The sequence below is a fragment of the Elephas maximus genome, chromosome 6 (assembly GCF_024166365.1).
Source record: "Elephas maximus indicus isolate mEleMax1 chromosome 6, mEleMax1 primary haplotype, whole genome shotgun sequence".
NCBI classification, from domain to species: domain Eukaryota; kingdom Metazoa; phylum Chordata; class Mammalia; order Proboscidea; family Elephantidae; genus Elephas; species Elephas maximus.
Genome location: NC_064824.1, coordinates 143,477,810 through 143,503,928, shown reverse-complemented (window position 1 = coordinate 143,503,928; position 26,119 = coordinate 143,477,810). Strand labels below are relative to the sequence as shown.

The following is a 26,119-nucleotide window of genomic DNA, read 5'->3' as shown; positions in this document are numbered from 1 at the left end:
CCTACTGCTTGCACGGACTTGAGAGTTGCCCTCATGCAGGCCCTTTAATGAGCTGTTGAAGCTGACTCACCATCGCCCCTGTGGGTGGTGTGACACAGCGACGTCCCATCTACTTGTCTTGGAGTTTGTGTGTTTGGTTTGCAGAGCTTGTTTCTGTAACGTTCTTTGCTGCTGTGTCCTATTCCTGTTCACTGTCATTTCAACTGTAATCTTGCGCCTCCTGGTTGGGGAAGCTCTGGTCCCTGGGGACCCCATACAACCTCGAGGGCCATAGGCACTAGAGCACACTTGAGTCATCTTGCCAATGGACAAGATGACAGGTTCTGGACAGGACAACAGTGGTCTGGGGTGAGGCTGAGGCTTCTGGAAGGATCCTACAGGCTGAGGGGACCCAGGAGCCCTGCAGGGCACGGTGGGGAATATGGCCAGCAGAGAGTGCCAGGCTTCTGCTCAGAGGTGGAGAGCCTCGCTGGGAGCTGGTCCAGGAAAGGTCACCTGACTGCCTCAATCCCCAGCAAAGCCAGGGGAGCGGCTGCCCTGGGGTCAGGACTGAGGCCAGAAAGAAGGCTTAGGGAAGGATGAAGCCAAGGTGGGGAGGGCCACAGAGGGGAGGTGGCTGTGGAGTGGTGCCCTAGGCGGCAGGACCAGCGTAGCCCCTTCCCACACCAGGGGCGGTGGGGGTAGACAAAGGTTTGTTTGGCTTATCGGAAAATGAACTGGGTAAGAATTTTATTCAATAAATACAACCAAGGGGGCACAGGACAGCCTTGCTTGAGACCACACCCCCAGGCCGGCAGCAGAACACGCCCCAGAATACAGACCATTAGGAGGCCACGCCCCCAGGCATTAGGAGGCCACGTCCCACGCGGCACCCACTGGCCCCCCGCTCTGCCCCCTGATGTGGCATCTCCATGCCTGTCCTGTGAAATGCCCCTCCCATGGTAGAGCGACTCCGCAGTGTGGATTCTTGTAGATGGAGACCTGAGAGTAGGAGGGGGGGTGAGTATAGATGTAGGTGGGAGGAGGTGGGCTCTGGAGGCTGGAAAGGGGGTGACAACTCTCCCAGGAGCCCCAGACTCTGACTGCATCAGGTCCCAGACCCATGAAAACAAGGCACGTGGTGAGCCGCCCCGTCGGTGGTCACTTGTTCTGGCAGCCAGGGGGACGTTCACGGGCCTGCTCCAGAGGCTGCAACCGGCAGGGGCCCGGCCCCTCTTCCATTGTCTCAGGTCACTGTATGTCTACTTATATGGGGGAGGGGGGATGACACGGGCCCCCAGCAGGCTAGGCGTCCCTGCAACCCGGTCACTGTGTGAACAAGGCCTCCTTGTCTGTCTCGCCAGGGCTCCGTGGGGCTAGGCTGTCCTGCCACACTGCAGGGAGGGGAAAGGGGTGCCCCCTGGACCTCTGCAGGGACGTGGTGCTCTCACGTGGAGCATCCAGCGCTGTCGCACGGCCGGACGCCTGGAGAGGTTTGCTCTTGAAAGTCCAGCAGAGCGGACGCTGCGGGCTAGGCCTGCCTTGCAGGATGGGACCGGCAGGAGTGAACAAGGGCCCAGTCACAGGCTTGCAGAGATCAGGGCAAGGCAGCCTGCCCAGCTGGGAGACAGTTCTGCAGCTGTGCCCTTCCACGCACACGCCAGTCATACGTGTCCTACATGTCTGCACACACACACAGACACGTCACCCCCAGCTCCTGTCCTGAGAACCTTTTACAAGCCATCGTTAAGCTTATGAAATGTCTCATTTTTACTTAGAAATCACATCTAACTACATAGTACCAGAAAAAACACAAAGACACACAAACTGTTTTCTACTGAAACTGTTATTTGCCGTTAAGAATTGCAAACTATACTACTAAGAACGGACAACACCCTCCTCGGTAAGCCAGTTCATTAAAAAAAAAAAAAAATCCCCAGATGACTTGGCTCCCCTTGCTGTCAGGGGCCCCCCGCACCCGGCTCCCCTTGATGTCAGGGCCCCCAGCCCCCCTGCTGTGAGTCGTCAGTGGCCCTCTTGATACCGAACATGCGGAGCAGTGAAGGAATGGAAGTCATCCTTGCTGCCCCCCTTCCCCACCCAGCCTGTCAGTGACCAAGGGTGGGGAAGGGAGGGTGGACGTGGGGAGCAGGAGGCATCCCCCAACCCTCCAGCCCCTCAAGAGCAGCAGATGCAGCAGCAACAGACGTGGGGGAGCTGGCTCTGCAGGAAAAGGGCTATAAACAGAGCTCCTCTAGGGGGAGACCCACCCACCAGCCCAGCTGTCAGGAAGCACAGGCCCCACCCCTATTACACTCCCTGGGGGGACAGGACCAGGGTGGGGGTGGGGTGAAGGCTGCCTATGGAGTGAGTCAGCGCAGAGAGAGGCCTGAGTGGGGTGGATGCCTCCATCTGTCGGCCTGCACCCTAAAGCTGGAGTGATTTTAACCCTTGGCCCCAAACCACCTGAGCCTGCAGCAACCTGGGAGAGTGATGTGGAGGACAAGGTGGGGGGGATCTGCAGGTGGTGGCTGCCCATGGGGCCAGGGGTCTTGCTGGCCCCTCCCTGCCTGCTCCAGGCACCACCGTCCAGGAGCTCCTTGCCTGTGGCCCCGCCGCCTGGCCCACCAGCTGCCCTGCCCTCAGATGTCCTCTGTGCTTGGTCCCATATGTGAGACACAGGTTTACACGTTCAGGTTTGCCACCATGCCCTCCACTTGCTATTTTCTCCCCCAAACAAGGAGAAACCTTGCTGATGCCTTCACTTTGCTGAGGTAGCCCTTAGTGACCACACCAGGGCGGGTTCGAGCAGCTTTGATGGCTGAGCCACCCATGCCTACCTGCAGGTCCAGGACGCTGGCTTGGGACATGCCCAACACAAATCCGTGTCCTTGTGGACTAACTTCAAACGGGACTTTAATTCCAGAACGAGCCACAGAACGAATTGCCAGGAGGAAGCGGAAGAAAGCCGGTGCAAGAATGCAGGGCTGGCAGTGTCAGGAGAAGCTTCCAGAAGCGTGAAGACCTGCTCTGCCGCTGCTGGGCTGCAGGAGGCTGCACGGCAGCCTGGGGCTGGCCTGCGAAGGTTCTGGCTGAGCAGCTCTGACTCTGAGCTCCGAGGCCCTGGCCACACGGTCCTGGCCACGCAGCATGAGCATCTCTGGGGGGTGGCCCGGCTCACGCCCTCAGCAGGTGGGCAGGCTGGGATGGATGAAATGTGGCTGCCAGGTGTCTGAGGGCCAGCAGAGACCGTCCCCAACCCTGGGTCCTCAAAGGGACAAGATTTCAAAGTCTTCGTCTTCTGAGTCAAAGAACCTTTCCAGTCGCTCGACGTCAGAAGAATCTGGGAGAGACAGGAAACAGCTCAGCAGGCGGTTCTCCTGTGGGCTCAGCACGCAAGGCTGACAGCTGTCAGGAGTGGTCAGCTCTGCTGGTCTGATCTAAAACCCAGCACACGGAGAGGGCCTGGTCCCCCAGCTGCAACCTGGGCGGCCATGAGGATGGGCAGGAGGGGTGCTGGGTGGCGGATGGACAGGGAGACAAAGCAGAAGATCCATGGCCGTGTGACGAAAGATGAGACAACTGGACGTGGCGAGAGAGGAGGGGAGCATGCTGGGTGATGCCAGGCAGGGGGCCAGCACCCCTGCCTCCTTGGTGGTCTGTGCATCCATGAGCGGGAGCTCACATGAGGCTGAGCCAGCAGCCTGCCCACCATGACTGCGTGCACGGCCTTGCCCTACTCCTTCCGACGGGGAGGAAAGCCCAGAGCTCACACCATGCCTGCAGCGGGCCACGGAAGCCACTGTGCACACAGAGGACACCCACAGGACTGCCCGGCACCCCCAGCTCCACAGGGCCGGTGGGGACAGATGAATAGCAGGGCCGGGTTCTGACCTCACCAGAGCCCACCATGGGTGGCTCCTCCACGGCTCATGTAAACCATAAAGGAGAGAAGGGGAGCAGGACCCAGGAGAGGCGCTACTCCTCAGGACGTGGAAGACACAAAGAAGAAGACAGTGCGCGTGGAGACCCGGCCTGCTGCGCAGTCACTCACCTAGAGAGAGGTTCAGGACATCAGGGCAGGCCAGGTGCGAGGGCTGCTGCTCTACCAGCTCAAACATGGGCAGGGCGCCTGAGAGCAGTGACAGCTGTTGGAGAAAAGGCCGTCAGAGCAGCTCTGCTCCTACTACAGCCTCAGAACCCCTGGGGCCAAGCTGCCCAAGGGACAGAGAAAACGACTAGCATGGGGTGGCAGGCTCACACCAGGCCACCACGGTCAGCACCACCATCTCAGTGCCACCACGAGACAGACCAGAGCCCCTCGGTGCCACCATGGATGGGAAACAGAACCCCCCCCAGTGGCACAGTGGACAGGGACCAGACCCCCCCCACCCGTGGCACCGTCGACGGGGACCAGACCCCTCTCTGTGGCACCGTGGAAGGGGACCAGACTATACTGCCTTCTCCCCGCCTCCCCTGCCTGCACAAAGGACGGCCCCAAACCTTTTTGACTTGCTGGCACCAGTCGTTAAAATCTTCCTCGGTCTTGCAGAAAAACCCCTAAAGTGAGTGGGAACCAGCGTAAGCACAAACTAAGCTCACCCTGGGGGAACGTCTGTGAGCTGATACCGCCAAGTCCCCAGCAGTGCCCACAGGCCCAGAGACCTTGGCAGGTGTATCCGAGGTGGTTGCTGTGGCCAGCACACCTAGGACGCTCCCACTTCTCTGGCAGAGGGGCGAGCGCCTCCTCCCATCTCCCTGTCATTGCACCCCTGGGAGCCCTCAAAGCACAAGCAGAGGAGGCTCCCCTGTTGCCTGCAGCTCTCGAGGCTGTGGGGTCCCGAGGCTTGGGTCCCCCAAGTTAGTGGCAAAGTTGCCTAGATGGCCCTGCAGACAGTAGATCAGCCGTCCTGAAGAGTCAGCCTCACAAGAGACTCACTGGCATGGGGCAAGCCCTGCACTGCCAGGAATCCCTGGGGAACGGCTCATAGGGGTCCGTGGCTTCCTCAGCCACTCCCCAGTGCCACGGCATCGCAGCCTGACTGGCCTCCTCACCCATCAAGTGCATTGTGAGATGCAGGGCAGCCGAGAGCTAGGCGGGGCTGGGCTGGGACATGGTCAGGGCTGGTGCTGTGGGGGTGTGAGGGCTGGGCGGGGCTGGTGCTGTGGGGGTACAAAGGGGGAGTGGGCAGGGCTGGCGCCGTGGGGGTGCGAGGGCAGGTTGGGCAGGACTGGGGCTTTAGGGCGTGAGTCTGGGCTGGCATGGCCTGCTGGCCTACCACGGCGATGGACGGGTCCAGCTCGGCGATGTTCATGCGGCAGGGCGGGTGCTGGCAATGGAAGGTCTCGTCGGGGATGCTAAAGCCACCTGCGAGCTCCACTGCAGGCTGCGTCGTGTGTGGGTCCAGATAGATCAGTTCTTCGCCTGCAGAGAGTGGGGGTCAGGCCCACCTGTGAGAGCACCCCAGTGGGTGGGCTGGGGGGCAAGGGCCCAGTGGGGAAGGAGAGCACCTGCCAGGCCAGTGTGGCCGCCCTGGGAGGGGGCATTCCGGAGAGCAAGCTTCTTGTCCGTTTTGAAGCCCTGAGCAAAGCAGAACCCCATGGGTGAGGGGCTCCGTGGGGACCTCTGGGGACATCCCCCTCGGTCTTGGTCTGCTCTGGTGCCACGGTAAGCCTTGCATGCTGCCACCACTCATGCAGCAGCCACCACTCACCCACGCAGCCGCCGCTCACCCATGCGGCTGCCACTCACCGACGTAGCCAATGAAGTAGTGGGCGCTGTTGGGCTTCCCTCCAATCACGCCCAGAGACTGGGGCATCCGGAAGCAGTGCTGCGGGGACACGGAGAACCCTGCGCTCAGCCTGGTGGGACAGGCATGGCGGCGTGAGAGGGCCTGTCCACCCACTCCCAGGCATCCTGATCCCTGACTGGGGGATGTGGGAGGGGGACAGTGAGATGACAGGGTCACCAAGAGCTCAGGGTCAGGACGGGAGGACATGCGAGCCCAGGAACCTGAGAGTTGGGCTGGCTGCTGGGGTGGTCCAGTGGGGGTAGCAGGGGCAAGTGGGTGCCATGGAGCCGGGAATGTACAGGGAGGCCCAGGCAGGGCAATCGAGAAAGGCCGGCTGTGACGCCCAGGACTGAGGCTGGGAGACCAGTGGGAGCAGTCAGAGTGTGGGGGGACACAACGGTGACAATTAAAAGATCTTAGAAGAAAAACGCCACCTCTCAGTTACACGTGCTCATATGTGACACCTCGGTCTGAAACGTGTCAGATGACAGAGGTGGCCTCGGCTTCAGAGCCCTGCAGAGAGGCCTGCCCCTTGGTGGGAGCCATGGAGATGGGGACTGGGCACACGAGGCCATGGGAGGAATGTCTTCCCCTCAGCGGGACCAGGTGCAGGCCCAGCACCCCTTTACAGTGGGGGAGTGATGGCCACGCTCACTGTCAGTGTCCAGCAGCGAGGCCAAGTCACCACAAGAGAAGCCCACGAGGAGGGCGCACCCCTCCACCTGGCTGGCCTGAGCTCTCTGTTCTCTCTGGAGTCCCCCCTGCCCCACCCCCCGCAGTGTGGATGGCACTCACCTTGAGCGTCTCCACATAGGCTTCGTTGATGTCAGTGAGCCCGAGGCGCAGCGGGATGAGCAGCACCAGGGGCCTCCATGTCGACGGCCGGCCGGCAGCCTCAGCACCAGCAGGGAGCCCGTTGCAGTGCTGGCTGGGGTCGGCGGGGCAGGCCGCGGCTCCTGCGCATGGGGTGCTGCTCTTGCATAGCCTTCCTGGAGGGGAGACACGTCCACAGGCCAGAGGGGCTGACATCCTCTCAGAGAAAGCAGCACACTTTCTCTCGCGGTATGAGGGGGTGAGAGGTCAAGTGCTTAGAGTACAAGTCACACTGCGAGACACGGAACAGCATGTGGAATTTCCCATAATTCTAACACCCAGAGAGGAACGCGGACATCTACGCACGTTCAGCTTTACCTTTTTATTGTGATATGAAAGGCAAACACGGAACAGTGCAAGAAAACATGCCCTTTCGAGAAGAATGAGGAAACAAGGGCCCACCAGCCCAGCCAGAAACAGGCGCCCAGGCCCCGGGTCCCCATGGCCCATCCTCTGCAAGGAGCTTCAAAGAACACTTTGGCTTTTTCCTTTTCACTTTCAGACCACGTATGTCTCCGATCTGAACGCCTGGATGGTACTTCAGTGACTGCATCACGTGACAGGTAAGTGTGTCTTGGTCACTCGGTGAGTGACTGCATCATGTGACGGGGTAACTGTGCGTCTCGGTCGGTCGGTGACTGCATTATGTGACAAGTAACAGTGTGTCTCAGTCGGTCAGTCAGTGACTGCATCACGTGACAGGTAACTGCGTCTCGGTCGGTCAGTGACTGCATCACGTGACGGGTAACAGCGCGTCTCGGTCGGTCGGTGACTGCGTCACGTGACGGGTAACAGTGTGTCTCGGTCGGTTTGTGACTGCATTACGTGACGGGTAACAGTGTGTCTCGGTCGGTTGGTGACTGCATCACGTGACGGGTAACAGTGTGTCTCGGTCGGTTGGTGACTGCATCAAGTGACGGGTAACAGTGCGTCTCGGTCGGTCAGTAACTGCATCACGTGACGGGTAACAGTGTGTCTCGGTCGGTTGGTGACTGCATTACGTGACGGGTAACAGTGCGTCTCGGTCGGTCAGTGACTGCATCACGTGATGGTTAACAGTGTGTCTCGGTCAGTGGGGATGCCAGCAGATGGACCTCTGTATTCTGGCACCGGGCCTGACACATCTGCTGTGCCGGGGGCCTACCCATCCTCAAGTTTCCATCAAGATTAGGTCTTCGACTTTCCAAACATCCACCTTTCAAAACCTACAGCTCTCCCTGGTGTCCCTGCAGGGTCCCACGTGGTCGTGGACCAGGTACAACTTGCAGTATTTAGAGGTGGCCTCCCCAGTCACCCAGGTGTGCTGCAGCCCGTTTCTGGTGCAGCCTTTCCACCTGAGTTGTACCTGCTGCCTCGGGACACTCTGTCCCCTGCTGTCTGTGAGGATCTCTGTGACCCCTCCTCTCCCAAGAGCTCTCTCTCAAGACGCGTGTCTACTTCCAGCTCTGCGAGGTGATACTGACAACACGCTGCACACACACATGGTGCCCGGCTGGGCAGTCACATCCATGGAACCCCCGCGACACCATCAGATCAGCAAGTTATCTTTTCTCAGGAATCACTGTGAAAACTAGAGCGGAGCCCGGTTGCTCCTAACACGTGACTCAGCAGTGCTGGAAACCCCTCGGGCTGAGTACAGACAGAAACCGATGAAGCCAGCACTCCAGTGTCGGCACCACCTCGCAGACCCTACTGCAGAAGCGGCACTCTGGAGCGCATGGCTCTGACGGCACAACCTCGCAACATGTTCTGAAGACAAAGAGCAGGGAGGAGAAAAAGAGCAGTGCCTGGTAAGGGGCAGGAAGCTGTGGAGAGCCTCGAGAGGATGGAACCGACTACTCGTTCAATATGACGCCATGTACCTGCTTCCCCCGGTCCTATGTCGACAACGTAAGCCCCCCAGGATGTCCACAGGGACAAGAAAAAGGGACTCACGGGTCCCAGTTATCTGACAGGGACGCCCACATGTTGACACTTCACCCAACACGACAGGACAGCAGTCAGGTCCTCACACGTCAACCACGCAGCACACACCCTAGACTTCCATACGACTGAGCGGCGCATGCCCTAGCCTTCTGCGAGGTCACTTTAAACCGGACATTTGTGCAACACAAGACGACGGCTTTAAAGGGCTCTTTCTCAAGTGAAAGTGTATTTGAGGCCATGTTCACATGTAGGGCTCATGCAAAGCTGGAGATGAAGCAGACTGGGCCCGCCTCGGGTCAGGTGTGGCTGGTGGAAAACATGGTTCAGTAGAGCTTGTCGGTTTGGTAGCACAAAAGATGCTATTCCTAACTCAGAACCCACACCACAGAGGTCATCTGCTACTCACAGCCATTTTTCCCCTAGACTTCGGAGATTAGCTTGGGAAAACTCTGGCATGCCTGGACTCCAGGTTTCTAGTGGATCCTTCCAGAAAGATGGACAGAGCTATGCTCTTTTTTCATCCTGTGCTTCTCCTTGGGACAGTGCAGGTAATGAGCTGTCCTCGCGTTTCTGTGTGTCACTAAGGTCAAGGGATTGCCATGAGCTACAGCTGACTTGACGGCAACTAACAATAACAACATCCATAAAGGAATTTCACTGGAATACCTGTACAAATCCCCCACGTGTCTGTCGGTCTGTTGTACTCTTGGGGTTTGGGTGTTGCTGTGATGCTGGAAGCTATGCCACCGGTATTCAGATACCAGTGGGGTCACCCATGGAGGACAGGATTCAGCTGAGCTCCCAGACTAAGAGAGACTAGGAAGAAAGACCCGGCAGTCTACTTCTGAAAACAATTAGCCAGTGAAAACCTTACGAATAGCAGCAGAACACTGTCTGATACAGTGCTGGAAGATGAGCCCCCAGGTTCGAAGGCACTCAAAAGATGACTAGGAAAGAGCTGCCTCCTCAAAGTGGAGGCGACTGTAATAACATGGGTGGAGTAAAGCTTTCGGGACCTTCGTGCTGATGTGGCACAACTCAAAATGAGAAAAAACAGCTGTAAGCATCCATTAATAATCAGAGCCTATAACGTACGAAGTAAGAATCTAGGAAAATTGGAAATCATCAAAAATGAAATGGAATGCACAAACATCGATATCCTAGGCATTAGTGAGCTCAAATGGACAGGTATTGGCCATTTTGAAACGGACAAACACATAGTCAGTCTACTACGCCAGGAATGATGACTTGAAGAGGAATGGTGTTCCATTCATCATCAAAAAGAACATTTCAAGATCTATCCTGAAGTACAACGCTGTCAGTGATAGGATGATATCCATATGCCTACAAGGAAGGGAAACCCTGGTGGCTTAATGGCTAAGTGCTACAGCTCCTACCCAAAGGGTCGGCAGTTCGAATCCGCCACGTGCTTCTTGGAAACTCTATGGGGCAGTTCTCCCCTGTCCTATAGGGTCACTATGAGTCGGAATCGACTCGACGGCACTGGGTTTGGTTTTTCTGGTCTACAAGGACAACCGGTTAATACTACTATTATTCAAATTTATGTACCAACCACTAAGGCCAAAGATGAAGACATTGAAGATTTTTATCAGCTGCTGCAGTCTGAAATTGATCGAACATGCAATCAAGATGCATTGATAATTATTGGCGATTGGAATGCAAAAGTTGGAAACAAAGAAAAAGGATCAGTAGTTGGAAAACATGGCCTTGATAACAGAAACAATGCCAGAGATCGAATGATAGAACTTTGCAAGACCAACGACTTCTTCATCGCAAATGCCTTTTTCACCAACATAAATGGCGACTATACACATGGACCTTGCCAGGTGGAACACACAGAAATCAAATTGACTACATCTGTGGAAAGAGACGATGGAAAAGCTCAATATCAGTCAGAACAAGGCCAGGGGCTGACTGTGGAAGAGACCATCAATTGCTCATATCCAAGTTCAAGCTGAAACTGAAGAAAATCAGAGCAAGTCCACGAGAGCCAAAATATGACCATGAGTATATCCCACCTGAGCTCAGAGACCATCTCAAGAATAGATGTGACACACTGAACACTAGTGACCGCAGACCAGATGAGTTGTGGAATGAATTAAGAACATCATACATGTAGAAAGCGAGAGGTCACTGAAAAGACAAGAAAGAAAGAAAAGACCAAAATGGATATCAGAGGAGACTCTGAAACTAGCTCTCAAATGTCGAGCAGCTAAAGCAAAAGGAAGAAATGATGAAGTAAAAGAGCTGAACAGATGATTTCAAAGGGCAGCTCGAGAAGACAAAGTATTATAATGACATTTGCAAAGAGCTGGAGATGGAAAACCAAAAGGGAAGAACACGCTCAGCGTTTCTCAAGCTGAAAGAACTGAAGAAAAAATTCAAGCCTCAAGTTGCAATAGTGAAGGATTCTATGGGGAAAATATTAAACGACACAGGAAGCATTGAAAGAAGATGGAAGGAATACACGGAGTCATTATACCAAAAAGAGTTAGTCGATGTTCAACCATTTCAAGAGGTGGCATATGATCAGGAACCGATGGTACTGGAGGAAGAAGCCCAAGCTGCTCTGAAGGCGTTGGCGAAAAACAAGGTTCCAGGAATTGATGGAATATCAATCGAGATGTTTCAACAAATGGAAGTGCTCACTTGTCTATGCCAAGAAATGTGGAAGACAGCTACTTGGCCAACTGACTAGAAGAGATCTGTATTTATGCCTATTCCCAAGAAAGGTGATCCAACCGAATGTGGAAATTATCAAACAATAGTATTAATATCACATGCAAGCAAAATTTTGCTGAAGATCATTCAAAAGCAGCTGCAGCAGTACATCGACAGGGAACTGCCAGAAATTCAGGCCGGATTCAGAAGAGGACGTGGAACCAGGGATATCATTGCTGATGTCAGATGGATCCTGGCTGAAAGCAGAGAATACCAGAGGGATGTTTACCTGTGTTTTATTGACTATGCAAAGGCATTCGACTGTGTGGATCATAACAAACTATGGATAACACTGCAAAGAATGGGAATTCCGGAACACTTAATTGTGCTCATGAGGAACCTTTATATAGATCAAGAGGCAGCTGTTCGGACAGAACAAGGGGACACTGAGTGGTTTAAATTCAGGAAAGGTGTGCGTCAGGGGTGTATCCTTTCACCACACCTATTTAATCTGTATGCTGAACAAATAATATGAAAAGCTGGACTATATGAAGAAGAATAAGGCCTCAGGATTGGAGGAAGACTCATTAACAACCTGCATTATGCAGATGACACAACCTTGCTTGCTGAAAGTGAAAAAGACTTGAAGCACTTACTGATGAAGATCAAAGACCACAGCCTTCAACATAGACTACACCTTAACATAAAGAAAACAAAAATTCTCACAACTGGACCAATGAGCACCATCGTGATAAATGCAGAAAATTGAAGTTGTCGAGGATTTCATTTTACTTGGATCCACAACCATCACCCATGGAAGCATCAGTCAAGGTATCAAAAGACGCACTGCATTGGACAAATCTGCTGCAAAGGACCTCTTTAAAGTGTTGAAAAGCAATGATGTCACCTTGAAGACTAAGGTGTGCCTGACCCAAGCCATGGTGTTTTCAATCGCATCATATGTATGTGAAAGCTGGACAATGAATAAGGACGACTGAAGAGGAACTGATGCCTTTGAACTGTGGTGCTGGTGAAGAATACTGAGTATACCAGGGACTGCCAAAAGAATGAACAAATCTGTCTTGGAAGAAGTACAACCGGAATGCTCCTTAGAAGCAAGGATGGTGAGACTGTGTCTTACATACTTTGTACATGTTATCAGGTGGGATCGGTCCCTGGAGAAGGACATCATGCTTGGCAGAGTATAGGGTCAGCGGAAAAGAGGAAGACCCTCAGTGAGATGGATTGACACAGTGGCTGCAACAATGGGCTCAAGCACAGTAACGATTGTAAGGATGGTGCAGGACAGGGTAGTGTTTCGTTCCGGGATACAAAGGATTGCTATGAGTCAGAACCAACTGGATGGCACCTAACAACAACAGCAACGTGTACAAATGCAGCTAAACACTGTGTGCCTTTGTGAATTACTGGTAATAAAGACACGGAAGGCCTACTTCCTCCGTTCCCTCCAAGACCTGGGTTTCCTACAAGGTGAGAGAACAAGGGTTACCAGGTTCCTATGGCTCAGCTCCTGGCTGTGCAGAACGTGGCACAATGTCTGAAGGGCTCACAGGGTCCAGCCTCAGCCCCTGTGGCTCAGCTCCTGGCCATGCAGGGCATGGCAGTGCATCTGAGGAGCTCACGCGTCCAGCCCCAGCCCCTCTGGCTTGCCCCCCTGCCCATGCAGAACGTGGCATTGCATCTGAGAGGCCCACAGGGTCCAGCCCGGCCCCTTCCTCTTGGCCCCCAGTTGCGCAGAGCATGGCACTGCATCTGAGGGGCCCAGGCAGGGAAAACTTTAGCAGTTTTCTCCCTGAGTCGTGTGACTCACAGTTGCTACTTTCCTGTCAACTGGAACCTGTAAGTTACTTACTGATTTCCTCCATGACCACCGTGTTGTCCATTGCTATGTGAACGGCCAGGGAGCTCCATGTGTCAAACACGGCAAGTTTCCTGTGTGAAGCAAGACACACACTAATCAGCTTCCCACAGCCGACATACCCTGGGACAGGGCAGCAAAGTCAGCCAGCCTGTGGGACGAGGCGTCACCCATGTGGGCAGAAGAGAGCCAGGAGAGGCGCAGCCTGTCCTGTGGACACGTCCTTAGGCTGGGCCAGGACTCTGAAGGGCAGGCAGCAGTCAGGGGGCCCCACAGGGGTGCTGTGAGACAGCGGGCAGGCAGGTGTGGGGCTGTCTACAGGGCAATGAGAGAGAGAAGGGGGCGTCCAGGAGGGGCAGGTTGGGGGAAGGCAGTGCAGCGTCAGAACACTGAACGTAGGCATGGGGGACATCCCACGGGGAGACGAGGAACAGGCCCTGGACAAGGCGTGAAGGGGGGCTGAAGGCAGACTTGGCAACATCAACCCTCAGCTGTAAGGAAAGACAGGGGTATACGGGGCTGTGAGGGCCAAGAACATGGTGAGGGGAGGCCCTGAGGGGAGAGGCCAGGAAGCAGCCACAGAGATTGGCGAGAGACGGAGGAGCTCCTGTGACCCTCAGGAGAGCCATCTCAGGGGACTCGATGCAGTGCAGCTTGGGGCAGAAGTCCTGGCAGAGAGCTGACACCATTAGAGCCCACAGGAACGAGGAGTAGGGAAGGGGTACAGTGCAGAGGCACCGTCACCCAGGGAGGGTGGGTGAGCGAGCATGGGGGGACGGCTCAGTGGGTGGGACCGTGGCGGAGGGACCCATGGCAGACAGGACAGGCCCCGCTCTGTGGATGAGTACGGGGGATGGCTCAGGGGGTGGGACCATGGTGGAGGGACCCATGACAGACAGGACAGGCCCCACTCTGTGGGTGGGCATGGGGGGATGGCTCAGTGGAAGGCAGTGATGGGACCTGGGGTGTAGGGACCCATGGCAGACAGGACAGGCCCCACTCTGGCTGAGCATGGGGGGTCGGCTCGGGGTGGGACTGTGGTAGAGGGACCCATGGCAGACAGGACAGGCCCCACTGTGGGTGCAGCTCAATTTGGGCCCTGATTTTGGAGAAAATGCTCTCTTGCTGCCAGACCACAGGCACTGCCACATCTGAGGAGGGGCTCCAGGCTCTGGGCAGAGGCCACTACCCTCCAGCACTGGCCACCCTATGGAGGGCACAGCGGGTCACACCCTGCCCCCATGGGTGGGCAGCGGTACCTACTTGAGGACCTGGGCAACAGTGTTGGGGCCATACCACTGGCCGATAGACTTGCCCTCGCCGACTCCCATTTGTGCTGCGGAGACAGAGACAGGTCAGCACTGCCCACTGGCTCCCTGGTGCCACCCAGCCCCCCAGTGCTTCCCGCCAGCCCCCAACACCCTGCCTCCACCTCATGGAGACAGAGGTGGGTCAGTGCTGCCTGCCTGGCCTCCCAGCTCTTAGCAGGAGGGAATGGAGTGAATGAAGTGCCCTGGCGTGGGAGCCACTCCCGTGTGCCAACTCGGCAGGTCATACTTTTACTCCCCTCCTTAAATGAGAACAAAGACCTTACGAGTGAGGCCCACTGAAAAGAAGAGCAGTGGCTTCACTGGGCATTGCCTTGTGGTAAGGCTGCAAAGAATGGACTCTTGAGGCCATCGAGGGCACTGTATGCAGATGAGGGGGGATGGGGTGGGGGGTAAGCCAAGACGGCTGCACAGGCAGGGCAGACTGGATATGAGAGGGGCCGCAGAGAACAGACCCTCGAGGCCACCCAGGATGCTGTGTGCAGATGGGGAGGTGGGCCGAGATGGCTGCACGGGCAGGGAAGGCTGGGTATGAGTGGGATACCCACTCTACCCCACTCCACGGTGGCTACAGTCTGGGATGGTCCACTGCCCTCACCCCCTGCACCTCACATCAGGGAGGCTCTACCCCCAAACATCACAGGCATGTCCCCCACTGCCCACCTATCTGGTGGATGGAGTAGTGGCTGTCCTTCCTGTCAATGAAGGCGTGGAGGACGCTGAAGTAGCTGTCCGGCTGCCTCCTGCGCTGTGCCCACCTCCAGTCTGAAGGACACACACAGTCTTACCCCAGGTACAAGCAGAGTCTTCACGCTCATGAGACTCAGGTACAGGTGGTGCCCATCCTTTCTGAGCCTTTCTAAGTGAGAAGCCAAATGCTCCAGGATGCCAAGTACACACAGGCCAACCTCATCACAACAAATGCCCACAGACAGCAGGCAACAGGCTCAGTGGTTTAAGGACAATTTCTAAAAAGTAAGCATTTATCAGGATTCTTTAAGGTTGTGGTTTTTTTCATTCAGTGAAAACCAGCAGACTGTTGTTCTAGAAAGCCCAAATGGTTTGCTGTGAACTAGCCCTGCGGCGTGGTGCCCACCCCAGCCCGTGGCTCACCTCGGCCCAGGTGGCGGCACAGCAGGGCTTGGGCAAAGATCATCTGTCCACACCGCAGCATGCAGCCCCAGCCTGCGTCCGAGGTGGGGCCTGTCCCCCCTGTCATGGTGACGAGAGACACTCAAGGTCAGATGGCTTGTGGAGGCCAAAGTGCATGGCCAGCTGTCAGCCACCTACACCAGAGGCAACGCCACTGGCACCTACATGCCTGTGGCCTGGACCCACCCCAGGGGCACAGGAAGTGCCTCTAGCAGGGGCCAGTGACATGCCACCGTGAGGTTACAACAGAGCGGGCGACCTCTACCTGCAGCCAGCACGTCAAGGGACGTGGGGACATGACAGGACGACGGAGCAGAGGTTCTTGTCCCAGCTCCCCTCCCCCGGGTTCAGGCTCAGTAATGCAGTCAGAAAGCACCTCTGGGGCAGAGCCTGGAGCCTGGCTTAGATCCCGGCCCCACCGCTCCTTAGTGGAGACCCAGCCAGTTACTGAAACCAGGACTGCTGTGAGGGTCAAAGGAGTGCCACGTGTCTGGCATGCTGGAGTCACACCTGTGAACGTAAGCCTTTCTCCTTCTTGAAACGTTTGTTACCTGTTGTAACAAAAGAGCATCCTTACCGATGGCTGGGAAATTTTTCCTGTATGTAAACCAAAGCCTTGAGGCCACATCAGACAAGATCTCGTCCTTTTCTAGAGGTTTTTTGAAAAGAAGAAAACACACACACACACATATGGTTAAGCTTGTAAGTCCCACGTTACAGACAAATCATTGTCGCTAGCTGCCATTCAGCCGAGCTCCAACTCATGTCTGACCTCACGTATAATGGGATGGGACCACTGTGATCCACAGGGTTTTCAATGGCTGATTTTCAGAAGTAGATTGCCAAGCGTTTCTTCCTGGTCTGTCTACTCTGGAAGCTCGACTGAAATCTGTTCAGCATCGTGGCAACATGCAAGCCTCCACTGGTAGACAGTGGTGGCTGCACATGAGGTACCTCAGCCTGTCTCCCCCATGGAAGGTGGGGATTCTACCCCTGAACCACCGCTGCCACTGTTATTCCGTGGAGGCACGGAGTCTACCTGAACCACCATGGCCCAATTTACAGGAGAGTGACAGGTGATGAGTCTTACTGCAGACACTTGTTGTGGACTGAGCCACACAGGGCTGAGGTCCTAGCAGAGCTGATACCTGTGAAAACGCTGTATTTTCTACCCAGTATCCAAACCGGCTCCGAGGTCTCAGGGAAATCTTCAAACTCGGCAAATCTGAGAGTGTCATAGGTCAGAGTAGCTGTGGAAACCAAAGACACACATCCATTAAATTTGCACAATTTCCCGAGATATCAAAGCGACCCCTACATGAAGTTTTCACACTGAAGGAGACACATGGAGATTCTGTGACAACGGCTGTCCTCAACGGCTGTTACTCACTACGGATGGAGCAAACGGCAGCACAGGGCCTGGGGGGGCCTCTGACCCACCTCCCTGAGTGTTAGTGCCTGAGCCACCCAGAGGAAGGTAAGTAAAAACAGAACACCATCTAACTTAAGCACTCAGTTGTTTTAGACTTCAACTGTTCAATGTCTGAAGGACAAAAATAAACTGAAACTACATGCTGGGTCTTGCGTGCTGAGCACACTGAGGATAAGCAGAGCAGAGCATAAGCTTCTGTAGACCTTGCAGTTGTTAGGTTGTCTACACATGTGCCACGCCTCACACTCACAGCCCTGGCAGGCTGCAGGGGACCAGGCTCCACCCCGGTTGCAATTCAGGCAGATGGCAAGGGAACCAGGCTCCACCACAGCCATGATTCAGACACACAGTAAGGGGACCAAGCTCCACCCCAGCCACGATTCAGGCAGACGGTAAGGGGAGCAGGCTCCACCCTGGCCACGATTCAGGCAGACAGCAAGGGGACCAGGCTCTACCACAGCCATGATTCAGGCAGACGGTAAGGGAACCAGGCTCGACCCCAGCCACGATTCCGGCAGACAGCAAGGAGACCAGGCTCCACCACAGCCACGATTCCGGCAGACGGTAAGGGGACCAGGCTCCACCCCGGCCACGATTCCGGCAGACAGTAAGGGGACCAGGCTCCACCCCGGCCACGATTCAGACAGACGGTAAGGGGACCAGGCTCCACCCCGGCCACGATTCAGACAGACGGTAAGGGGACCAGGCTCCACCCTGGCCACGATTCAGGCAGATGGTAAGGGAACCAGGCTCGACCCCGGCCACGATTCCGGCAGACAGCAAGGAGACCAGGCTCCACCTCAGCCACGATTCCGGCAGACGGTAAGGGGACCAGGCTCCACCCCGGCCACGATTCCGGCAGACGGTAAGGGGACCAGGCTCCACCCCGGCCACGATTCAGACAGACGGCAAGGGGACCAGGCTCCACCCCGGCTGCAATTCAGGCAGATGGCAAGGAGACCAGGCTCCACCCCAGCCACGATTCCGGCAGACAGTAAGGGGACTAGGCTCTACCCCAGCCAGGATTCCGGCGGACAGCAAGGGAACCAGGCTCCACCCCAGCCACGATTCCGGCAGACGGCAAGGGGACCAGGCTCCACCCCAGCCACAATTCAGGCAGACGGTAAGGGGACCAGGCTCCACCCCAGACATGATTCTGGTGGACAACAAGGGGACCAGGCTCCACCCCGGCCACAGTTCTGTAGTTGAGAGCAGCAGCTGCAGAGGGGGGCAGTGCTACTCCTGGTGGGAAATCATACCACCGGAACGGAGACAGAGTCTCTGCAGTCATCACCCTGGAACCCGCTTCAGCACCGAGGGGTCGCCTCTTGCTGGGAAGAACCAAGTCCCCTCATATCCTGGTTTGCTTCAACTGACAAACGGGAGAGGCCCAGCACTCCTCCTGTCCAGGAAAACTCTTCCTCAGCCACACTTCTCCCAGAGAAGAGAGGCCACAGCTGGCGGCAGGGCCGAGGCCAAATGCCTACCAGGGAGTCCACGCAGCTGGTCACAGGCTATCACATCACGAGCAGAGGGCGCCTCTCTTCAGCTGCCCTGCAGAGAACCCTGAGCTCTCAGCTCTAACCTGCTGCCCCCAGCATCCATGGTGCCAACCGCCATACCCTTAACCTGCAACTTCAGATAAGCTGCCTGAAAAAATCAGAGTTTCACCCACACCTGGATTCGTTTGACACTAGCTCCACCTTTTGGTAAAAATGACCTGCTAATTACACGAACCCCCGCCCCGAGTCTGTCAGTTTGTGGTACTGTGGGAGCTTACATGTTGCCGTGATGCCAGAAGCTATGCCACCAGTATTCAAATACCACCAGGATCACCCATGGTGGACAAGTTTCAGCTGAGCTTCCAGACTAAGACAGACTAGGAAGAAGGACCCGGCAGTCTACTTCTGAGAAGCATTAGCCACTGAAAACCTTATGAATAGCAGCGGAACATTGTCTGATACAGTGCTAGAAGATGAGCCCCCCAGGTTGGAAGGCACTCAAAAGACGACTGGGGAAGATCTGACTCCTCAAAGTGGAGTCGACCTTGATGACGTGGATGGAGTAGAGCTTTCAGGACCTTCATTTGCTGATGTGGCACAACTCAAAATGAAAGAAACAGCTGCAAACATGCATTAATAATCAGAACCTGGAATGTACAATGTATGAATCTAGGAAAACTGGAAGTCATTAAAAACAAAATGGAACGCATAAACATTGGTATCCTAGGCATTAGTGAGCTGAAATGGACTGGTACTAGTCATTTTGAATCGGACAATCATATGGTCTACGATGCCAGGAATGACAACTTGAAGAGGAATGGTGTTGCATTCATCATCAAAAAAAACATTTCAAGATCTATCCTGAAGTACGATGCTGTCAGTGATAAGATAAAATCCATACACCTATTAGGAAAACCAGTTAATATTGCTATTATTCAAATTTACACACCAACCACTAAGGCCAAAGATGAAGAAACTGGAGATTTTTACTAACTTCTGCAGTCTGAAATTGATCAAACATGCAATCAGGATACACTGATAATTACTGGTGATTCGAATGCAAAAGTTGGAAACAAAGAAGGATCGGTAGTTGGAAAACAAGGCCTTGGTGACAGAAATGATGCCGGAGATCGCATGACTGAATTTAGCAAGACCAATGACTTCTTCGCTGCAAGTATCTTTTTTCACCAATGTAAATGGTAACTATAAACATGGACCTCACCAGGTGGATACACAGGAATCGAATCTGTGGAAAGAGATGATGGAAAAGCTCAGTATCATCAGTCAGTACAAGGCCAGGGACCAACTACAGATCAGACCATCAATTATTCATATAAAGTTGAAGATAAAACTGAAGAAAATTAGAACTCTGCGAGAGCCAAAGTACAACCTTGAGTATATCCCACCTGAGTTTAGAGACCATCTCAAGAATAGATTTGACGCGTTGAACACTAATGACCGAAGACCAGATGAGTTGTGGAATGACATCAAAGACATCATCCATGAAGAAACCCAGAGGTCATTAAAAAGACAGGAAAGAAAGAAAAGACCAAAATGGATGTCAGAAGAGACTGACTCTGAAACTTGCTCTTGAACATCGAGCAGCTAAAGAAAAAGGAAAAAATGAAGAGCCAAACAGAAAATTTCAATGGGACGCTTGAGAAGACAAAGTATTACGATTACATGCGCAAAGACCTGGAAAAAGAAAGCCAAAAGAAAAAAACACGCTCAGCATTTCTCAAGCTGAAAGAACTGAAGAAAAAATTCAAGCCTCGAGTTACTGAAGGATTCTATGGGGAAAACATAAAACAACACAAGAAGCATCAAGAGGAAGCATCAAAAGAAGATGGAAGAAATACACAGAGTCATTGTATCAGAAAGAATTGGTCGACGTTCAACCATTTCAAGAGGCAGCATATGATCAGGAACCAACAGTACTGAAGGAAGAAGTCCAAGCTGCACTGGAGGCATTGGTGAAAAACAAGGCTCCAGGAATTGATGGAATACCAGTTGAGATATTTCAACAAATGGATGTAGCACTGGAAGTGCTCACTCGTCTATGCCAAGAAATCTGGAAGACAGCTACTTGGCCAACTGACAGGAAGAGATCCATTTTTATGCCTACTCCCAGGAAAGGTGATTCAACCAAATGCGGAAATCACTGGACGATAGCATTAATGTCACATGCAAGCAAAATTTTGCTTAAGAGACTACATCATCCTGAGACCAGAAGAACTAGATGGTGCCCGGCTACAACCGATGACTGCCCTGACAGGGAGCACAACAGAGAACCCCTGAGGGAGCAGGAGAGCAGTGGGACGCAGACCTCAAATTCTCATAAAAAGACCAGACTTAATGGTCAGACTGAGACTGGAAGGACCCCGGTGGTCATGGCCCCCAGACCTTCTGTTGGCCCAGGACAGGAACCATTCCCGAAGCCAACTCTTCAGACATGGATTGGACCGGACAATGGGTTGGAGAGGGATGCTGGTGAGGAGTGAGCTTCTTGGATCAGGTGGACACTAGAGACTATATTGGCATCTCCTGCCTGGAGGGGAGATGAGAGGGTGGAAGGGGTTAGAAGCTGGCGAAAAGGACACAAAAAGAGACAGTGGAGGGAAAGAGCAGGCTGTCTCATTAGGGGGAGAGTAATTGGGAGTGTGTAGCAAGGTGTGGGTAGGGCTGCTCCGGCAGTCGGGCACACAGGCTGTTGGGTCTCAGGCCAGCTACCTAAGCCTAAGTGAGTCGGCTTCCTCATCCATAAAACGGGAGTAATAACAGGGTAGTCTTAGCGTGGCTGTGAAGTTTCAGTGAGACGCTTCCTCCAGGGCTCGGCACAGGGGCGGGCAGGCACCAGAGCTCAGAGCAAGCTGCTGTGACTGCTGACGCAGGGCTGAGGGTCAAGGGCACGCACGTGGTATCACCTGGTACCACCTCACAGGCCTGAGACGGAAAGTGTGTGACAGTGCTCCCCTCGCGTGCTCAGCACCACAGGCCACCCCAACATACAGACGTACAGACAGGCCCACCACGACACACAAACATATGACCTGGGTGTCTATCTTCTGCCCTGAAACACAGGAGGCCCACGGTGTTCAGACCCTGCTGCCCACTGTTATTGAGCGCCTCAGCATGACACAGGGGCAGTGAGAGGCTGGGCCGCATCCAGCAGGCTCCCACTGGGCCCTATCCAGGAGCTCAGTCCTTGCGGCATTTTACTAATCTATGCTTCCAGAGACCACATCAACGAGCTGCTTTGTGCCCGTGAGTATATCCAGTCCAGGTTCGTCTCTCCCTTTTCTCTGTAAGATCACCTGTTTCTGTGCAAGGTGGGAGGAAGTAAGGCACATGCCTATCTTTCCAAAGAAATGGAGGCAGTGATTCAGGTATACCGTGACGTTGACTTCGTTCCCCGGTCACCTCTGCATCCCGACACCTGCTACCTTCCCCGGTCACCTCTGCATCCTGGCACCTGCTACCTTCTCCAGTCACCTCTGCATCCCAACACCTGCTATCTTCCCTGGTCACCTCCACATCATGACACCTGTTACCTCCCCTGGTCACCTCCACATCATGACACCTGCTACCCTCCCTGGTCACCTCTACATCATGACACCTGCTACCCTCCCTGGTCACCTCTACATCATGACACCTGCTATCTTCCCTGGTCACCTCTACATCATGACACCTGCTACCTCCCCTGGTCACCTCTACATCATAACCCCTGCTACCCTCCCTGGTCACCTCTACATCACGACACCTGCTATCTTCCCTGGTCACCTCTACATCATGACACCTGCTACCTCCCCTGGTCACCTCTACATCATGACACCTGCTACCTCCCCTGGTCACCTCTACATCATGACACCTATCTTCCCCGGTCACGTCTATGTCATGACACCTGCTATCTTCCCCAGTCACATCTGTATCATGACACCTGGTACCTTCCCCGGTCACCTCTACATCATGACACCTGCTATCTCCCCTGGTCACCTCTACATCATGACACCTGCTATCTTCTCTGGTCACGTCCACATCATGACACCTGCTATCTTCCCCGGTCACCTCTACATCATGACACCTGCTATCTTCCCCGGTCACGTCCACATCATGACACCTGCTACCTTCCCTGGTCACCTCTTCATCATGACACCTGCTACCTTCCCCGGTCACCTCTACATCATGACACCTGTTACCTTCTCTGGTCATGTCCACATTGTGACACCTGTTACCTTCCCTGGTCACCTCTACATCACAACACCTGCTACCTTCCCTGGTCACCTCCACATCATCACACCTGCTACCTTCCCTGGTCGCTTCCGCGTCTTCATAAGTCACTGTCTTCCTTTGATCTCCATGCGTGGTTCAGTATGTAGACTCAGATTCAGGGAAAAAGAACGTAAGTGACACCAGCCTGATTTCAATTTGTGGCCCCGCAGGACAGTAATTACCCCAGTTTTTTGGAGTTGGCATGTCCTGTTACTGCTTGTGGCCTTTCCCAAGGCACCAACTCTGAACTAAAGATACACATGTCTTAAAATGCCAGAAGGCTGCTGGGCACTTCAGGCAAGTGTGTCTCCTGCAGAAAGACTCCCAGGGGCACATCACGCATCACAGGCAAGAGAGTCATAGCACTGCGGCAGTACCTGTGTGCAATGTCAGGATGCCCAGAGTCCCACGTTTAACAAACAGTAATGACAACAATAAAGGAGACAAGCAGGCAACGCGGAAAGGGAAGAGGGCGAATGGTGCAAGCAGGTTCACGGCCCAGCAAGCCTGGGGGTCGGGGAGTTGTCGCTGGGCAGCGTGGGGCAGGCAGGCGTGTCTCTCAGTTATCAGCATGCTTTACAGGCCAGGACGCCAGCTTCAGGAGGGAGCAGCCCTCTACGGGCAGCAAGAGGTGTCCGTGAGGGAAGTTCAAACACATCCCCAAGAAAATGATGGGCTGTTGTGGCCTCAGGTTCTTTACCACACAAGCCAAAAGCAGCAGGGAGGCAGAGAAGTCCTGAGGTGTGGAACGGCCTGGCAGCAGCCACAGCTCTCTCCCTAAGGAGAATCGGAGTGACAGTGAGCAGTCTCTGGAGTCCCTGAGGTAGGCTCCCACACCTTCCTGCCCCACTCGCACACCCCTGCAAGCCCTGAGGCCCCCAGCTCCCCAACTGGGCCCACACAGCCCTCCTGCAGAGCCCCAAGGCACAATGCTCTGTCCTCTCCCAGGCATGCACCCCACTCCCCTCTGCACCTCGCTGTGCACCAGTCCCTCCCATCTCCGGCCACATTAACCTCCGTGGTGGTCCTGGGTGGTCCCCGGCTCTGCACCTGCCCGGCCCAGCCCCTCACAGCCTGAATGAAGACAGAGTCTTCGAGGAGCCAGCACCAGAGATGTCCTGGCCATTCAAAGCAACTGAGGCACCCAGCAGGAACCCACACCCTTCTGCTGACCCCCACCCTTCTCCAGACCCCAACCTTCCAGATCTTATTATCCAATAAATAAGGGGAGACGTCTCCCAGTGACTCACTTCTAGCGTCCAACCTTGTAACTTCTGCTGAGGCTGGTCTCTGGAGACAGAGCGCCCGTTTCTCAGCTGTGTGACACGGGCCAGTTATTGGCTTTGTGAATCAGGGCAGTGCCGCCGGCTCTGCCAAACAAGGGGTGAGGCCAGAGGGACAGGCGCAGGCCTCCAGCAGTGAGCAGCTCAGCCCCCAATGGACGTGGTGGAGCCCCCTCCTCTTTTCCATATTATTTCAAACTCCAGCATCTACAGGGTGAAACCAAAGCCCCCTCTACCCCACACTAAACACCACTTCTGTTCTATCAATGATATCAATTTAACCAAAATATGTGTTAGTACCCATTCAGAAAATAATGGCACACGCTGTATTTCAACGAGAAACGTCTTAGGCTGGGTTCTCCAGAGAAGCACAACCTATGAGGCGTATGTATATGCTGCCGCTGGAAGGTCAGATGGCAGGCTGCAAGCGCAGGTCCCAAGGACCGGAGGCCAGATGATGACAAACCAGGTGCAGGAGCCAGAGCAAAAGTGGGCTTTCCCAGAGAGTGTCCATACATATTGGATGCTGGTCACAACCTCAAGGAAACTCCCCTTATATCAGACACTTGAGTAAGGCTGTGACCTGAGTAAGGCTGTGACTCGTGGCACACCTTTAGCAAGGACAGTGAGTCAAGATACCCCCACACTAATTCTGCCTCATGAACATACACAGGTTTAGAGTTTATTACACATAAGACGAAGAACAATTACATAATACCACAAAATGGAGGACAATTACATCAGGTCACAAAAACGGAGGTCCATGACACAATACTGGGAATCACGGCCTAGCAAAATTGACACGTAACATTAACCATCACAGGAAACCCGCGCTTCTTTCTTTAAAACCAAAGATTACACTTGCTCACACTTGCATGGCCTGGCCTACATGAGGGTCCTATCCTCTGAGGGGCCCGGACCTGTTCCCACCACAGTCGTGCTTGTGAGGCCATGGCCTCCAACCACACCCGTCAGTCACCACCCTCCTGTGGCTCTAGCGTCTTTACATGGGCCCCACATCCTTTCCAAATGGCTCTGAAGTAAAGAGTGTCACACGCAAAAAAAAAAAAAAAAAGGTGGCCATTCTAGGCTCCCAGGCACTGCTCTCAGTCTAGAGTTAAGATGATACAAGGGGACGCTGCACTGGGAGGTTGCGCCGTAAGCGAGGCACTCCTTCTCAGATGCACCCACCATCTGGCTGCCTTATCATCCACATCCCCTCACTCAGACGTCCATCATCGTTACCAGAGAGGCGGAAGGCCCTTCAGTGACAGGATAATCCCTCTGGGAAACACCATGGTGACTGAGTGTTACTAATCTGATAGGCAGAAAAGTCCAGGCCTGTGCTCAGCAATGGACCCACTGCCTCTCCAGTCAGTGCCTGTTACACTGCCAGCCAGAGGACCACGAGACATGCAGACCACAAGCTTCCCCGAGTGCTCACGTGGGGCAACCTGTCTCCCATCTTGGGGTACTTTCCTATAACGCTTACAAATAACTCCTGAAAGAGTGTACTTTATAGACAAATTCAGCCAGAAGATCTCGCTCTTCTTTAAAAAACTGTATGTTTAGGATGATGAGTTTGCATACGGTAACGTTTTAAAACCCCAAACAGTCTATACGAAAATGGTAGTGGTTCAGCTGAAGAAAAAACAATAAAGAAAATAAAGGGCCTGGGGCTGTAGCTACATTAGCAAGCATTAGTGAGCAAGCCCTGGACGGATACCTGCACCTCTCCCCGCTGCCCACGGGCTCCCTGCCATGTGGGAACACATAAGTGATGATTAATTTGGGTTCTGCTTTGATCACCAGCCACGTGCTGCACTGGAGCTGCTGTGAGCATAAGAAGCAGGCCCTGTCCTCCAGGAATGGGCAGCGCGGACACGCAGGCACCGGCGAGCATGCTTGCATGGCAACACTGAGGACAAACAGCACACCAAACCATGCTCGACCTGACTGCCAGACCTCTCCACACCTCAGCCTGGTCTCACTCTCTGGCTCCTTCTCATTCTATTCTCACTC

General features: G+C 54.3%; 1 protein-coding gene across 4 annotated transcripts in view; it reads right to left on the bottom strand.

Annotated features, from left to right (window-relative positions):
- Window positions 1–721: 721 nt before the first annotated feature.
- ATG4B (autophagy related 4B cysteine peptidase) overlaps window positions 722–26,119 on the bottom strand; it is a 29,984-nt gene continuing 4,586 nt past the window's right edge. Inside the window, exons 2-14 of one of the 4 annotated variants that reach the window (XR_007518020.1) lie at window positions 16,760–16,861; window positions 16,189–16,260; window positions 15,573–15,671; window positions 15,123–15,224; window positions 14,395–14,467; window positions 13,126–13,205; window positions 6,567–6,760; window positions 5,732–5,810; window positions 5,259–5,404; window positions 4,483–4,539; window positions 4,034–4,127; window positions 2,820–3,322; window positions 722–1,516 (exon numbers count right to left, since the gene is read on the bottom strand). Coding sequence is in view for 3 of the 4 variants with exons in the window: in XM_049888741.1 (XP_049744698.1) it covers window positions 5,031–5,404; window positions 5,732–5,810; window positions 6,567–6,760; window positions 13,126–13,205; window positions 14,395–14,467; window positions 15,123–15,224; window positions 15,573–15,671; window positions 16,189–16,260; window positions 16,760–16,861 (1,175 nt within the window). In the remaining variant the exon portion in view is untranslated. The other 3 variants (XM_049888742.1, XM_049888744.1, XM_049888741.1) reach the window with 3 other exon arrangements.